Source organism: Triturus cristatus, chromosome 2_1 (genome assembly GCF_964204655.1).
Source record: "Triturus cristatus chromosome 2_1, aTriCri1.1, whole genome shotgun sequence".
Classification (NCBI taxonomy): domain Eukaryota; kingdom Metazoa; phylum Chordata; class Amphibia; order Caudata; family Salamandridae; genus Triturus; species Triturus cristatus.
Genome location: NC_140581.1, coordinates 359,601,130 through 359,619,169, shown reverse-complemented (window position 1 = coordinate 359,619,169; position 18,040 = coordinate 359,601,130). Strand labels below are relative to the sequence as shown.

The following is an 18,040-nucleotide window of genomic DNA, read 5'->3' as shown; positions in this document are numbered from 1 at the left end:
GCTGACATTCAGACATGCATCTCATGCTGATAGCAGACCTGTGACACCACACAAGCCATGCAATTGTATGTCCCGAGATAATACGGAGGAACAGACCACAGCCACCTCACCTGCAGGGCCCACTGGGGACAGTGAAGGTTGGCACACACCATCAACAATGACTTGTGACACCACGTGAACTTACTGGCCTGCGTCTGGCCTGCGTCATCTGTCACTAGCAAAGCATTAGACTCACATGACACAACTTCTCACAATCATTTTCAATATGTGGTTTCTTCGACAAGATCAGACTGTCCACACACTTCCCCACGCTGATACACATGGCATGGCTCACCTTTGTACACTTCTTAGCATTTGTAATGGATTAGCATTTGAAAGGTCAATTACAACACACAAGTAGTGACCGAATACACATCCATTTACTCATCGGCCAACCACATAACACACATTATGACAGGGTTGAGGCTGAGAAATATTTGTGGCAGAGTGAGAGAGGAGATGCTACTAGACACCATCAACAGCAGCATCCAATAACACTGCAGTCAACACCAATGGCGCAGTATGGTGGTTTCATGACACCTTTTCTGGCCTATGCATGCACATTTGCCACACTCTGCACTTCCTACAATCAAAGTGCATTGTTACAACCTTGGTCACGACAGACCGCAGACTTGACACACTGATTGTACATGTGTGAGTACTTGTGAAACGTTGGGTCATCCTAATAGGTCACCGGCAACAAGAACTTCAACATGATCATCTTCATCAACCATGCGACCACACACCGGACTGGGATACCAGTCCGGATGACTTTAATAAGGTAAATGGATAGCCAGGTACTGGGGGTTTCTCTACACCATGGGTACTCACATAATTTCTCTCTGGTCCCAAATTTGTTGTGTGGTTTGTGGGGAAGGGCAGGGCTAGTGAGTAAGGGAACTGACCATGTGGTTGGACACAGGCCCCTGGTGCGCAGACCCTCGGTCACTGACCAGACCTGGCATACACACATCTCTCTCTCTCACTCTCTCTCTCACTCTCTCTCTCACTCTCTCTCTCACTCTCTCTCTCACTCTCTCTCTCTCTCTCTGCCTCCCTCTCTCTGTCTCCCTCCCCCTCTCTGTCTCTCCCTCCCTTGCTCTATCTCTCCCTCCCTCTGTCTCCCTCCCTCGGTCTCCCTCCCTCTTTCGCCCTCATCCCTCTGTCTCCCTCCCTGTGTCTCTTTGCCTCTCTCTCCCTCTGTTACCCTCTGTCACCTCCCCCCCAGGCAGCCTGGGCTGGGACAGCTTCCTGGGCACACACACAGCCACACCCCAGTACTTCACAGGTCTTTCATGGACCATTTACTTGTTAACTATTTTTTGTTGTGTTTCACCTCTTGGTGCACATGCATCTCCATTCTGTCTATCGCTGGACTCGCACAGCCCCCATGGTGCAGAGTCTCTCGGAGTCCGCGCTGTTGCGGCAGTGTTTGGTGGCACGCTTCTGAAATCTGCAGACATGGCACACAGGTACAATGTCTGCAAGGTCCACGGCCCAACACGAAAGTCTTGCCAGGCCGCTGGCAGCACGTGGGCCATACTGTGAGTAGCCGTGCTCTACACAGTGAAGCCTGTATACCTCATCCTCGTACACAATACATCAACATGTGCCTATGCATTTTGTGCCCCTCCTCATCAGTACCTAGGCAATGTATTTACATCCTCCCTCTAGATGGGTCAACATGGTTGTGTTTTTTGTGCATGTGATGTGTTCAGTTGGTACTTACCAACAAGCAATGCATTTCCATATATGCCATCCTGGAAGCGCTGGTTTATGATGCATTGTCGGAAGATGAATGCACCATGCCCACTCCCTAGAAATTTGGCAACGACATTTGTGAACCGTCCGCGGTGGTCCACTATTGCCTGCACATTCATTGAATGGGTGTGCTTCCTGTTGCGGTAGATGTGTTCGCTGTCCGCAGGGGGCACAAATGGTACATGTGTGCAGTCAATTGCACCGATCCCCTGTGGTATGCCAGCAATGGCATGGAATCCTTGCTTGATGGCAATCTGCTCCTGCACAGTGTTGGGGAAGTATAGGTGCTGCGGAATCAGGCTGTGTCTGGCATCCAAGACAGTGGGGAGGAAGGTTGAGAAGGATGCCTGTGATACACCACCAACTCTGGCTGTTGTTGGTTGGAATGTCCGAGAGGCCAAGAAGTGCAGCACAGTGAGCAGTTTTGTCTGCGGAGGGATATTGGTTGTCCGCTGTGTTGGTGGCGTCAGTCTGTGGGCAATGAGGGTCAGGATGTGCTGGATGGGTGTCCTTTTGAGCCTGTAGTGGGCTATGACTTCCTCTGGCCTTAAGTCTGTGAGGTAGACACGGCTGCGCAGTGAGCACTGTCTTCTTCGTCGCTGCATGGATGGTGGTGGTCCTGGTGGTGGTGGCATTGGCGGTGGTTGTTGTTGTTGCTGCATTGGTGGGACTCCAAGCTGCATGATGACTATCTCCATGGCTTCTGTGGCTGTCCTGGGAAGCTTCGGGCCAACTCTCCCTTATATACACCCACTTATCTCCAGTTTAAGTCAGGTTTTTATCAGGTGTTAAAAACTGGAGTTAGCGGGAGTTAGCGTGCGTTTTTTTGTAGCTAAGCGTTTTGGAGATAACCTTGTTAATATGGAGCAGCTGTGTTAGCGACTTTTTTCGTGAAATTTCAGTCAGGAACGCCTACCATGCATGTCATTAGCGATAATTATCGCTGGCTTGAAAGGGGATAAAAATCCGGTAGCTAGCGCCAAAAAACTCACGCTAACAGGGGTTAGCGTCGCCTTGTTGATAAGGCGATAAAATTATCGCCGCTTTATCGGCGACAAAAATTGTCGCCGCCTTGTTGATATGCCCCTTAGATTTTTACTCAACAGGCTTGTTAAGTTTGTCTTCAGAAACTCACTTTCATTAACCACTAAGAAAATATTTATGACAATATGTTTCTTTATTGTACAAAAAGCAAGAATATATCTATATCTTACTACACATTGCAACCTATTTCTGTTTTTTGAAAATGACATACATTATAATGCTTTACATGTGTCTGCACCGGGCTACAAATTGCAATTTTGTTGCATTTATTTTCAGTATACCAACAACTAAATGATGTCCTAAATAAGGAGAGGTAAGACACCAAGAATTAAAATCACAGTTGTGAGGAAGTTGATGGTGATGGCTAGCATGTGCTATAAGGAACAAAATATCATCAAGCATGGCGTTAACATTATTGCCGCTTTAGCGGTAGAAAACTGCCGCTAAAGCGGCGATAATGGGCTTGATAATATGCCGCAGAGAATTCCAATAGAAGCCCATGTTGACACCAGAACATGGGCTTCTATGGGAATTCTCAAGGGCATATTATCAAGCCCATTATCGCCGCTTTAGCGGCAGTTTTCTGCCGCCAAAGCGGCGATAATGTTAACGCCGTTTCTTGATAATATGCCCCAAAGTACCCTCTGTGATACTTTAAAAGGACATTGTAAGTCACATCAGATTCCACTACCCTATAAAGGGAATTTGCTCATCTATATTATCTCAGAATCTCCTCAACCAGTTGCAATATGCTTATGTCTTAGAGTACATGGTATTTGATCCCACATGTTCACCAAACATCACTTTTATCAGCTTTAGAAGTTATCTACATAATAAGGTGTTATTGATATACCCTTAAATGCACACTACTCATGTTACATCTTAGCACTAAACACAGAACAAAAACTTTACATTATTTATTATTATTTATTTATTTTTGAGTTTTCTATAGCACTGGCTCGACTCAAAGGTAACAGAGATCTTTACATATTTAGAGAATACGTTTACACAATTACATGGTGATAGGTAAAAAGGCATCGCATGAAATCATATACAGAAATTTAGCAGCACAGAGTATTAAAGCATCCACATTGAGAGCATAGTAATATAATTCAATAAAGTCATTGGGTGTTGGGGAGGAGGAATGAGTTTGAGTTAGCCTGGTAAGGAATCCTACAGGATTTGTCCACGAGAGTTCGGTCTTTGGGAGGCGTAAGTAATTGCATGCTCTAGCTGAGATTCTTAGGGGCAGATTTACAAGAAACTGACTCATTTGTATAGATGCGTCAGTTTCCCTACGCCTGAGTGAAAAACGCTTGCGCCACCATAGATGTGCCGTATTTACAATACAGCGCACTATGGCACAAGGATTGACAGATGAGTGAGAAAGTCTGACGCATCTGTTGACAGAAAAGTCACGCAATGCTGGAGTCGTGTCGCAAGCACAACGCAACTCCAGCAACCCGTGTTGCGGCCTATTCCCAATACACTGCGTCACTCCTTACACGTGCTTCAAGCAAGCCTAATGTTTTGACGCAGTGGCGTCCTAAAAGTCACACAGTGAATTCTTGTAGATTTAAGTGCGTCACTTTTACGAGGCTTTCCTGCATGGGAACGCCCACCCTGTATACATTATACCTGACGCAGGTATAATGTCACGCAGGGCTTTACAATGTGACGCATCTCCCTAGATGCGTCACGTTGTAAATTTGACGCATTTCTTATGCTGCCATTGCATCACAAAAGTGGCTCAATAGCAGCGCAAAAGTGTCGCAAGGGCATTGTAAATCTGCCCCTTGGTGAGTAGTAGAGACTTGAGGTCTCATTTGAAGCAGGAGAAGGAAGGGTTGCAGTGTAGTTCTTCAGGGACTGAGTTCCAGATTTTGGGGGCATTTACAGAGAAGGAGCATGACTGGGATGAATTTCTTTTTTCTTTTTAGTATAGGGGGTATGAGGAGGAGCGAGTTGGATCTTCTCAGAACCCGGCTTTTTCCTGCTTGCGATGGTTTAGATTTTAGATATTTGGGGGTTGTAGTATGGAGACGGTTGTGGGTGATACATGCAGTATTGTTGATGCTCCTTCCTTCGATGGCGAGCCAAGTGAGAATTTTGAGAACTGTGGAGATGTGGTTGAAGCGTTTGGTTCCTGTGATGAGTCTGGCAGCCGCATTGAGGATTGTGGTTAGGGGCTGGAGGTGGCTTTTGGGAGTTTCTGTTAGGGTGGCATTGCAGTAGTCAAGTTTCGAGAGGGCTAGTGATTGAACCACAGTTTTAAGATGTTCAGGTGGGATAAACTGTTTGATTTTTTTTAGATGCTTTAGGGTGTAGCATACACCTTTGTCAGTGTTTTTTATGTGATCTTTCATTGATAGGTTTGCATCTAGGGTGATACCTAGGGATTTAGTAGATTTGGATAGTGAGAAAGGGCTGTTTAGTGAATCCAAGTTTTTGAGCCACTCAGAGATGGGTAGGGGACTTTTCTTTGGGGAGATGATTAGGAGTTCAGTCTTGTTAGGGTCAAGTTTCAGGTGATTTATCAGAAGCTAAGTTTGAATATTGGTTAGAATAGCATTAAGATGGTTTATGTCGCTGAGGGATTTTATTCTGTAGTAGAGATGTGTGTCGTCGGCATATAGGTGATATTTGATACCAGCTTGGTTTAGGATAGCTGTGAGGGGTTCCATGAAGAGGTTGAATAGGGCTGGTGAGAGCATTAAACCTTGAGGTACTCTTTGAGCTAATGATACAGGGTTCGAGAAACATCTGTCAATTTGTATTTGTTGGGAGCGATGTTGAAGATATGACGTGAACCATATCAGGACGTGCCATTGATACCATTGCCTTTCTGGAGGGTCTCCAGTAAGGCCGGGAGGTGTACTGTATCCAATGCCGCTGAGAGGTCAAGTAGGATTAAAAGGCGGAGTCGCCTTCATCCAGGGCCTTGTGATGTTGTCTGTTACATTGAGTATAGCAGTTTTGGTGCTGCAGACTTTCCTGAATCCTGATTGGAAGGTATCCTGGAGGTTGAATTCTTCTATGTGTTGATTAAGTCGCAGTAGGACACATTTCTCCAGTGTTTTGGCTAGGAAAGGGAGATTGGTGATGGGTCTGAGACTGTTAAGACCATTTGAGTCTGCGTCGGGTATTTTTAGCATGATAGTGAATTGTCTGAGTTGGAGGGAGGCTCGTACAAGGCCTGATAATAGAGAGGCATTTATGAATTGGTCCAGAGTCGGATGATGATGTGGTTGAGTTTCGGAACAAAAGTTGAGGGCAGAGGGTCTGTGAAGTGGGATGTGGGTTTGAGTTTGGCAATAATTTTGAACCGTTCATCTTCTGTCGAGAGTTTGAAATCAGACCAATTAGCGTTATTCTTTGGTAGAGGGAGTTCGGTGTTGGTGGAGTCTGTAGGTTGGATTGTGGAGGTAATCTCAAGAAACAGGGAGCAATCAATTTTGGCTATTTTGTCAGTGAAAAAGTTAGCTATTGTTTGACAGTGTTCAGTGGTGGCTATTGGTTCTTGTTGGGAGGTAAGCGTGGATTATGAATCCATTATGAATCTCCTCCCGTCATTTTCCTTATCCAGTTCAGATAGTCATCTGTGAGAAGCGTGTACACAGAGGGCTGCTTTTTACCACAAATTTTAGGTCCAAATGAGGTGATGCCTCGGAGTTTTCCATTGCAGATCAATGGACCGCCGGAGTCTCCCTAGGAAGAAAAATATAAAGTGCTGAAGTAGGTAGAAAGGATTAGTAACATTCAGAAAGACTAACTTTTCTTTACACCAATCATTTGTCAATATTTTGAATTGCTTGAGATGGACAATTACTCAACATGGTTAACTAGTTAGTTGCAGGAATCAACAAAAACATTTGGAAATAATTCATCAAAAATTAATAGCTTCCATGCATCTCCTAGACTTCAAAATTGCCATTGCACCTAATCCATTTCAGCCTGGGTGTATTTGTCCTAAATTGATTAGCAGGTTAATATCTTCTATAGAGAGCAAAGCATTGGACTGACAGCCAATGGATTTTGAAAACAGGACATGCAGACTAAGTCCAGGGCACCACAAAATCGAAACCCCAAATCAAAGAAGAGTTGGCTCTGATGTCTATCTCAATCTTTCAAGGGCATTGCTACCTCTCAGAAACCAGCACTATATCTTGTTACGGATAGATGTGTGCTTGGTAGACTTTCATGATGTGTCTGCCATGAATCCAGTGTAATAGAGACACCATTTTCTACACAGTTTTTAAAAAACATTCCCAAAATCAAATGGTCTGACTTTTTTTCTTTAAGGGAAGAGTGAAATAGTTTTACAACTTTGTGTGAGATGCCCCCGTTTGCCTTAGAAACAAAATCATGCAACGAAGCAGTGGATCTTTGTTAAGCATATTTCATTTAGATAATTAAGCTGTACCCTGAAAGGTAAGATTATTATGAAAGGAGTCAGAAGATGAAGTTCACGTTGTAAGTTGTAAACATTTACAAAATATTGTGGGGCAGATTTTCAAGCCTCTTGCAACTCTTTTGCGCCACCGTTGCATCACTTTTGTGAGGCAGAAGTGTCGTAAAAAATGCAGCCAATTTACCACGTGATGCATCAGGTATAATGTATGCATGGTGGGCGTTCCCACGCAGGAAAGCCTCGTAAAAGTGACGTAGTGATATCTACAAAATTTCATGGTGCCACTTCTATGACGCCACTGCGTCAAAACCTTACGCCTGCTTGAAACGGGTGTAAGGAGTGACACAGCATAATAGGAATAGGCATTCCTGCACCACTTCTAGGATGCCACTGCGTGAAAACCTTACACCTGCTTGAAGTGGGTATAAGGAGTGACGCAGTGTAGTGAGAATAGGCCTTAACATGCATTGCTGGAGTTGCGTCGTGCTTCTGACACGACTCCAGCAATGTGTGACTTTTGCGCCAACAGATGCATCAGAATTTCAGACGCATCTGTCAATCCTTGTGCCATGGTGCGCTGTGTTGTAAATAAGACGCATCCATGGTGGCGCAAGGGTTTTTCAGGCTGGCGCAGGGAAACTGACGCATCTCTATAGATGTGTAAGATTCTTGTAAATCTGCCCCTGCATGTTAAGACATTGGAATGTTTGGAGCTCCATTGAGGACAGTGGAGTAGCTCCAGGCTTATAATGTCTGGTATAAGCCTTCTGCTCTAACATTCCAATGTTTGCCTTTATGTTTCTCCCTTTTGAATTTAGAATATTCTACCCTTACTGAGTGGAATGTATAATAGCCTTATAGCCCTTCTACCTCAGGATATATAGGTTGTTAAAGGCCCACTCCTGATTCATCTTTGTTAAAGTGAGTATTCAGAACAGAGAAGGGTCCTCTTGATGAGGTCTTGATACTACCACCATTTCATTGTTCAACCTCTTCCAATGTCATCTGTCAGTTTTCTTCCACATGTACTTGTCATAGACACAGAGACAACCAGATATATCTTGGTAGTACCTGCATGTTACTAGAAGCGGAACCATCCCTATTGAATATCAAACCCATATGTTAATGTTGTGCATAATCCTGCCGACAAAATGGCCTATAAAATGGTGAATTATACACCTCTTGCAATGAATTCCATTCTTGCCCTTTGGGCATCTCTGCCCTGCAAATGTAATCTGAATTTCTAGCCCTCATCTTGATTACCTTCTTTTTGTGTTATACACACACAGCACTCCAATGAACACATGGCTACCCTAGTGCTGTATAGCTGCACATAATCTTAGACCTATCTAAAATTATAAAATGTGTGTCTGTCTCTCACACATCCTTTTCCATCACCCTTCAAAGCGTTGTGCCCCCAAAATAGGAGACCCTCTCTGGTTGCTCACACAAGACACAAAAACACTTCCCACAGAGGATCACAATACACCAACATACCAACCATGCACTCCCCAACATTTTCTCGTGCTATCCATCTGAAAATGAGTCTTGATGCATGACATAGGGGTTTGTAGTTCTATATAAATATTATAATGTAATACAGGGGGAAAAAAAGTGTTCATCACCAATCTCCATTCTGTTCTTCTCATGTCCAAGTACAAGTAAACCCTGAAGCTATATTAAATTATTGTAGTAGGAAGCACCAATCACAAATGATCAGCACTACCTTAAGGGTGGCCACTAAGGACCGGTGATCTGATAGATATCATCCTACATGTGCATTAGGGCAGATTCACAAGCTTCATGTTTCGACAAATGACAGAGTGAGCTCAAGCATATCTTAGCCTGTGGACAAACACACTCCTCTATTTCACGTCAGGGGATAGTTATTTTTAACAATAGAGATGTGACTGCGCAGTGACATTGTGAGCATAGTGGTTCAGGCACATGTTTTACTTTCAGAAGTCATGTCTTAAATATCCTAGTAAGGAGTTGCTCAAATCTCCAAAGGTTTCAGTCACTGAAACGCGAATTGAGAGCGCCTATATGATGATTGAGGGCCTTATTTATGAGGCATTGCAACACTTTTGTGCTGCCGGTGTGTCACTTTTCGTGACGCAGCGGTGGGTAAAAAATGTGCCATGTTGTGCTCTATTTACAAAGTGACGCATCTGGGCAGATGTGTCACTTTGTAAACCCCTGCGCCACATTATACCTGCCCTAGTTATAATGTATGCAAGGTGGGCGTTCCCCCGCAAAAAGCCTTGTAAAAGTGGTGAATTGAAAACTATGAGATTCACTGGCCCTAACAGAGGATGGGCACTAAACGTGTGCTGCCTGGGCAAAGCCTGTTTCAAGGGCAGGGCAGTCTACATCTGACAGGCCCCGGCGGAGGTCTGGACCACTCCCTTGGGTCTGCTCTCTAAAGGTACTGTGCTCTGTTACCGGTATTGGCCTTTAGCTATCTCTTTCTTTTGACTTTTATCGTTTGCCAGTCTTGGGTGATTTATTCCCCTTTGTGCCCACCAGACTTTACCACAGACAGCTGTTTGATATTCATTTTTGCAGGGTGAGTAAGCAGAAATTAGGCCTCAATATTGACGGGACTGCCGCCCAAAAAACTGGTAATCTTGACAGGTCCATTCAAAAGGCAGTGAGGACCTTAGATAAAGAAATTCTTCTTGTTGAAAAACAGCTACCATTAGCCACTCTTCCTAATGTCTGTAGTGTCCTAATTAGTTTATCTGCTGTGGAATCCATGAAGGGGGTGCTCCACTGATAAATGTGTTTCTCTCCCTAATACGCAGGCTGCGGAACATATCTCGCCGCCCCGCATCAAATGGAAATGAGATAACCAACCTGGCTAAGCCCACACCCCCTGGGAACCTAATACTTGTTGATTTCTAAAATAATAACAAGGCTGTTGGAAGGATACCTGCCCAGTTCAGTAAGGAGATTACTGACCTTGATTTCAAGCTACTGGGTCTACATGAACACTTGGGGCACATTGCAGCAAAACTGAGTGAATTGGCTGTTGGGTGGCAGAAGGTGTAGTTAAGATGCTTCAGTTTCACTGCGCCTGCGTACGAACCCTTTGCGTCACCATAGATGCGCCGTATTTACAATACAAAGCAAACACAAGGAGATGATGGACGGAGTGCTGAAACTTTTCAAACACTCACCTCCAGTGACAGATCTGGGATGAATCCATCATCGTTCTTTAGCTCACTTTGCCACCCCAGTTCAGACACAGCTCTATGCAAATCAGTCTTTAACCTGTGCCTCATGGGAATAGTCCAGTCCGAACTGCCAAGCCATGTCTTCCCTTGACCGGAAACAAGCATTTAGGGACACCCCTCATCAGCCAGGCTAACTTGAATTCAGTGGCAAAGTGAGCAAGGGACCCACGTCAGGGCATACCCTGCCAACTTAGGGCGAACAAATCAAATACAAGGAGAGAATGGACGGAGTGCTGAAATTTTTCAAACACTCACACCCAGTCACAGATCTGGGTTGAATGCGGTTCATTGACAGAATATCGATTACCATACACTAATATCAAGACATAAATATTGATGTAAAAAATTTCGACATCCTATCTTTATAATTGTAAGTATAAAAATATTGAAAAAATAATATCAATGTAAAAAATATCGATGTACAAAATATAGTTTTTTATATATATAAAAAATATTATTAAATAAATTAAATAATAACATTAACTTTAAAAAAGATTTAGATGTAATGTACATTTTGATAAATATAAGAAATATATTTATTCTAAAAAATTTAACATACATATATAACATGTAATACATATATATATGCATATTCACTTTAAAACAATTAATACATTAATATGTTTAATTTATTTGAAAATGTTATAAATATTTAAAAATGTACAATTAAATGTATGTATATATACATATATATATATATATATATATATATTTATATATATATTACCTACTGGCGGTCGCCAGTAGGTAGTTATAGTTAGGACCCCTTTTCCATAGGAAATCCGCAACATTCTATTTTGAATAACTTTGGCGCCGGTCGACGAATCCTCGCAAATTTCTCAAAATAGGTGGGGCGCTACGCTCCGCTCCTACCCTGAAAGTCTCGGGGGGATTCGTCAAGCGGGGGCTGAGATAAAAGGGGGGTCCCAAAACGCGTTTTTCCCATGCATTTTTCCATAGGACCTTTAGACAGGGCTACAGCCCGAACGGCTGAACAGAATTACTAGAAATTTGGCAGAGAGGTAGTCCTCAGGTCAAGGAAGTGCCTTTTGTAGGTTTGGTGTAAATCTGTTCAGTAGATTCTGAGAAAATAGCCTTTAAATCAATATATATATCTGAGCCAGCTTACGGTACGCTTACCGTAAGCTTACCGTACGCGTACGGTGGCGTGCGCGAGCGCGATTCTGATTGGCTCTTAGATCTTAGTAAACATTCGAAACAGCCGAAACCAGGAAGCGGCGGCCGCCATTTTCTCTCTCGCACTGAGAGCTAGGTTGTTAAATAAAACCAATAAACATATAAAGGGGCTGTTTAGACAGCTCCCACACACATAGCCATGTTGAGGGAGTCCCCAAAGACCCCCCAAGGCCAAAAATGCAATTTTTATTTTTTCGCTAATTTCGCCGATTACGCTTACCGTACGCGTACGGTAAAAAATGTAAAAAAAAAAAACACTATCCACACTCTCCCCACCCCCTGTGCTTTTCGTGGCCGCAGGCCACCAAATGTGCTTGGCTTATTTGAGGTGTGAAAAACCACAATATTTTAAACAAAAATAATAAAAGAAAAAATTAACAACACTCTCTCCACCCCGTGTGCAAATGGTGCCCGAAGGGCACCATTTGTGCATGGCTTATAAAAATTACGAAAAATTAAAATATTACCTTTCAAAACGAAGTGCATCATATGTCCTCCATGTGCGCACGGTGCGCGAAGCGCATCGTGCGTACATGGCCCATCTAGCGTAACGTGGGCACGCGGTGCGCGTAGCGCACCGCGTGCCCACCGTGCGTGCACGGCACTAACTGCGTAAAGTGGGCGCGCGGTGCACGGAACGAACTGCGTTAAGTGGGCGTGCACGCCACGAATGGCGTAAAGTAACTTAGCATTTAAAAAACCGTACAAATTCACTGAAAAAACCATAGGTTTCACACACGTTATAGTTAGGAATTAGCATTTAAAAAACCTTGCAAATTCACTGAAAAAACCATAGGTTTCACACATGTTATAGTTAGCGGAAATTTTACTGATAAAAAACCAGTGAAATTCCCCCGTTATAGTTAGTGTAGGCAACTATAACTCACGCGACCGCAATCTTCTGCTGATGACATATGTGTCTTTATGAAAAAAAAATATTTGAAATATATGTATAGCTAAAAATGTATGGAAGAAGACATGGGCAAATAAGTGTCTAAATACAGTATTAGCATCAGCAGAGGATTGCGGTCGCGTGAGTTATAGTTGCCTACACTAACTATAACGGGGGAATTTCACTGGTTTTTTATCAGTAAAATTTCCGCTAACTATAACATGTGTGAAACCTATGGTTTTTTCAGTGAAAATATATATATATATATATATATATATATATATATATATATATATATATATATATATATATATATATATATATATATATATATCATAAACCACGAGTTGCCCCAATGAGGAGGTCACACACGGAGGAGTATACACACACAGCTACCGGCAGCAAGAATGTCAGTCAGCCTTCAGTGTCCACTTGCTGTGACTGCCAAACGCGTTTCGAGCATTGTGCTCTTGATCACTGGCTCTGCTCAACAAAATCCGGACAGCAGATTGAGGCGGAAACAACTTTATTTAAATCAAAAAGTCCTGCCCATGTGGGCGTCAGCAAAACATGGCCTTATGGTCTTTGTAGTTGATGCCATTGTTACTGAGGACATAGTTCCATTCACATCCGATTGGAAATCGCTGCCCAGTTGAGAAGTTCACAAAAATATCTTACCCCAGTGGGCATGGAGCAAATGAAGAACTGCTTCCCTTCTTGCCAATATCATCCCGGCAGTTAGGTCCCCTTCGTTCCTGTCAGCGCTCAAAGTTCCTGAACGCCGTGGATCCGCCATACAGCAGCGGGACCTCCTCGCGGCCAGGCTAGCCGCTAAACATCATAAACCACGAGTTGCCCCAATGAGGAGGTCACACACGGAGGAGTATACACACACAGCTACCGGCAGCAAGAATGTCAGTCAGCCTTCAGTGTCCACTTGCTGTGACTGCCAAACGCGTTTCGAGCATTGTGCTCTTGATCACTGGCTCTGCTCAACAAAATCCGGACAGCAGATTGAGGCGGAAACAACTTTATTTAAATCAAAAAGTCCTGCCCATGTGGGCGTCAGCAAAACATGGCCTTATGGTCTTTGTAGTTGATGCCATTGTTACTGAGGACATAGTTCCATTCACATCCGATTGGAAATCGCTGCCCAGTTGAGAAGTTCACAAAAATATCTTACCCCAGTGGGCATGGAGCAAATGAAGAACTGCTTCCCTTCTTGCCAATATCATCCCGGCAGTTAGGTCCCCTTCGTTCCTGTCAGCGCTCAAAGTTCCTGAACGCCGTGGATCCGCCATACAGCAGCGGGACCTCCTCGCGGCCAGGCTAGCCGCTAAACATCATAAACCACGAGTTGCCCCAATGAGGAGGTCACACACGGAGGAGTATACACACACAGCTACCGGCAGCAAGAATGTCAGTCAGCCTTCAGTGTCCACTTGCTGTGACTGCCAAACGCGTTTCGAGCATTGTGCTCTTGATCACTGGCTCTGCTCAACAAAATCCGGACAGCAGATTGAGGCGGAAACAACTTTATTTAAATCAAAAAGTCCTGCCCATGTGGGCGTCAGCAAAACATGGCCTTATGGTCTTTGTAGTTGATGCCATTGTTACTGAGGACATAGTTCCATTCACATCCGATTGGAAATCGCTGCCCAGTTGAGAAGTTCACAAAAATATCTTACCCCAGTGGGCATGGAGCAAATGAAGAACTGCTTCCCTTCTTGCCAATATCATCCCGGCAGTTAGGTCCCCTTCGTTCCTGTCAGCGCTCAAAGTTCCTGAACGCCGTGGATCCGCCATACAGCAGCGGGACCTCCTCGCGGCCAGGCTAGCCGCTAAACATCATAAACCACGAGTTGCCCCAATGAGGAGGTCACACACGGAGGAGTATACACACACAGCTACCGGCAGCAAGAATGTCAGTCAGCCTTCAGTGTCCACTTGCTGTGACTGCCAAACGCGTTTCGAGCATTGTGCTCTTGATCACTGGCTCTGCTCAACAAAATCCGGACAGCAGATTGAGGCGGAAACAACTTTATTTAAATCAAAAAGTCCTGCCCATGTGGGCGTCAGCAAAACATGGCCTTATGGTCTTTGTAGTTGATGCCATTGTTACTGAGGACATAGTTCCATTCACATCCGATTGGAAATCGCTGCCCAGTTGAGAAGTTCACAAAAATATCTTACCCCAGTGGGCATGGAGCAAATGAAGAACTGCTTCCCTTCTTGCCAATATCATCCCGGCAGTTAGGTCCCCTTCGTTCCTGTCAGCGCTCAAAGTTCCTGAACGCCGTGGATCCGCCATACAGCAGCGGGACCTCCTCGCGGCCAGGCTAGCCGCTAAACATCATAAACCACGAGTTGCCCCAATGAGGAGGTCACACACGGAGGAGTATACACACACAGCTACCGGCAGCAAGAATGTCAGTCAGCCTTCAGTGTCCACTTGCTGTGACTGCCAAACGCGTTTCGAGCATTGTGCTCTTGATCACTGGCTCTGCTCAACAAAATCCGGACAGCAGATTGAGGCGGAAACAACTTTATTTAAATCAAAAAGTCCTGCCCATGTGGGCGTCAGCAAAACATGGCCTTATGGTCTTTGTAGTTGATGCCATTGTTACTGAGGACATAGTTCCATTCACATCCGATTGGAAATCGCTGCCCAGTTGAGAAGTTCACAAAAATATCTTACCCCAGTGGGCATGGAGCAAATGAAGAACTGCTTCCCTTCTTGCCAATATCATCCCGGCAGTTAGGTCCCCTTCGTTCCTGTCAGCGCTCAAAGTTCCTGAACGCCGTGGATCCGCCATACAGCAGCGGGACCTCCTCGCGGCCAGGCTAGCCGCTAAACATCATAAACCACGAGTTGCCCCAATGAGGAGGTCACACACGGAGGAGTATACACACACAGCTACCGGCAGCAAGAATGTCAGTCAGCCTTCAGTGTCCACTTGCTGTGACTGCCAAACGCGTTTCGAGCATTGTGCTCTTGATCACTGGCTCTGCTCAACAAAATCCGGACAGCAGATTGAGGCGGAAACAACTTTATTTAAATCAAAAAGTCCTGCCCATGTGGGCGTCAGCAAAACATGGCCTTATGGTCTTTGTAGTTGATGCCATTGTTACTGAGGACATAGTTCCATTCACATCCGATTGGAAATCGCTGCCCAGTTGAGAAGTTCACAAAAATATCTTACCCCAGTGGGCATGGAGCAAATGAAGAACTGCTTCCCTTCTTGCCAATATCATCCCGGCAGTTAGGTCCCCTTCGTTCCTGTCAGCGCTCAAAGTTCCTGAACGCCGTGGATCCGCAATACAGCAGCGGGACCTCCTCGCGGCCAGGCTAGCCGCTAAACATCATCATCATCATTGATGGAACTGTGTCCAAGCTACGATGGGCTTCACTACATATACCATCATGCCCTGTTTCGCTGACGCCTATGTGGGCGGGACTATTTATCTCAATAAATGCTGTTTCCACTTTAAACTGCTGTCCTTGGTGCATTGCAAAGAGCCAGTGAACAAGAGCATTACATGCTCGAAACGCGTATGGCAGTCACCTATTGGGGAATGAAGGGCTGGCTGAAGGTCTCTGCTGCCGTCTGCTGTGTGCGATACCCCTTCTGGTGTGATCTCCTCATCCAGGGCAACCTGTATTTTCTTTGTGTAGCGGCCTGCCTAGCCGCGAGGAGGTCCCGCCGCTGCGGTGCGGCTCCTTGGCGTTCGAATTGCCGAGCGCTGCTTGGACTGAAGGGGGCCTGGTTTGCGGGTCTATTGGCAGGATTGGAAGTGGTCCTACTATTCTTCAAACCCACTTGGGTAAGACATTTACAGTGAACTTTGCAAGTGGGCAAGCGGTACCTAACCAGGATTTTGATGGAACTGTGTCCAAGCTACGATGGGCTTCACTACATATACCATCATGCCCTGTTTCGCTGACGCCTATGTGGGCGGGACTATTTTTCTCAATAAATGCTGTTTCCACTTTAAACTGCTGTCCTTGGTGCATTGCAAAGAGCCAGTGAACAAGAGCATTACATGCTCGAAACGCGTATGGCAGTCACCTATTGGGGAATGAAGGGCTGGCTGAAGGTCTCTGCTGCCGTCTGCTGTGTGCGATACCCCTTCTGGTGTGATCTCCTCATCCAGGGCAACCTGTATTTTCTTTGTGTAGCGGCCTGCCTAGCCGCGAGGAGGTCCCGCCGCTGCGGTGCGGCTCCTTGGCGTTCGAATTGCCGAGCGCTGCTTGGACTGAAGGGGGCCTGGTTTGCGGGTCTATTGGCAGGATTGGAAGTGGTCCTACTATTCTTCAAACCCACTTGGGTAAGACATTTACAGTGAACTTTGCAAGTGGGCAAGCGGTACCTAACCAGGTTTTTGATGGAACTGTGTCCAGGCTACGATGGGCTTCACTACATATACCATCATGCCCTGTTTCGCTGACGCCTATGTGGGCGGGACTATTTATCTCAATAAATGCTGTTTCCACTTTAAACTGCTGTCCTTGGTGCATTGCAAAGAGCCAGTGAACAAGAGCATTACATGCTCGAAACGCGTATGGCAGTCACCTATTGGGGAATGAAGGGCTGGCTGAAGGTCTCTGCTGCCGTCTGCTGTGTGCGATACCCCTTCTGGTGTGATCTCCTCATCCAGGGCAACCAGTATTTTCTATATATATATATATATATATATATATATATATATATATATATATATATATATATTAGCTCCAAACCGGGTTCCATGCATACGAATCAGGCACTGACTCCGTGGGATGAATCTTAAAGAAATGCTTTATTTCAAAAAAGCTGTGGCTCAGACGCGTTTCGGCGAACAAGTCCGCCTTGCTCACTGTGTCAAACCCAGTTCACATACACTGCTTATAAGCTGATTACGTGCACATGATACACACCCCCTGATTACTTGGCAACCAATCAAAACAATTAACATGAAAGAAATACTGTTGTTAAACAAGTCTTTCCTCAGACAAGTGTCACTTTGTAAAATATAACGATACAAAGTATTAAAAAAAGAGGTACATCAGTCCATCATTATTCGTATTAATAAGGAAAAAGTTCCCAAAGAGACAGTGCTATTTGTAAACATTTGAAATAAAGCCCAAGTGGGCATTTCTATAAGGCACTGTTTAGAAAATCTAGTGTTGATGACCAATTAAAACAATGAAGCCTCATGGTATTTTTCTATAGTTGCCATATATTAGCATAGGGGGACTTACTGAGCACGTATTTTAAACAATTTAGCTAAACCAATAAACAAAAACTGGATTAAGACTCAAAGGATTGTTACAAGGATTTTTTGAAAAAGCAGTTTAGAATTTATAGATGAACACTTAATGCTTCGTCGGCATTCAAGCCATTAGGAATCTTACAATCTAATTGGATTATATATCGTGACTCTAACTTTCTTAGTGCAAGTTGTCTATTTCCACCC

At 44.5% G+C, this 18,040-nt stretch overlaps 1 protein-coding gene across 1 annotated transcript in view; it reads right to left on the bottom strand.

Moving 5' to 3' along the window:
- Window positions 1–3,757: 3,757 nt before the first annotated feature.
- The window catches only part of LOC146864198 (granzyme A-like), a 175,566-nt gene continuing 161,283 nt past the window's right edge, over window positions 3,758–18,040 (bottom strand). The window contains exon 5 of the mRNA XM_085631289.1: window positions 3,758–6,552. Within this exon, the coding sequence (XP_085487415.1) occupies window positions 6,397–6,552 (156 nt within the window). The 3' untranslated portion in view covers window positions 3,758–6,396. The remainder of the gene's footprint in view (window positions 6,553–18,040) is intronic.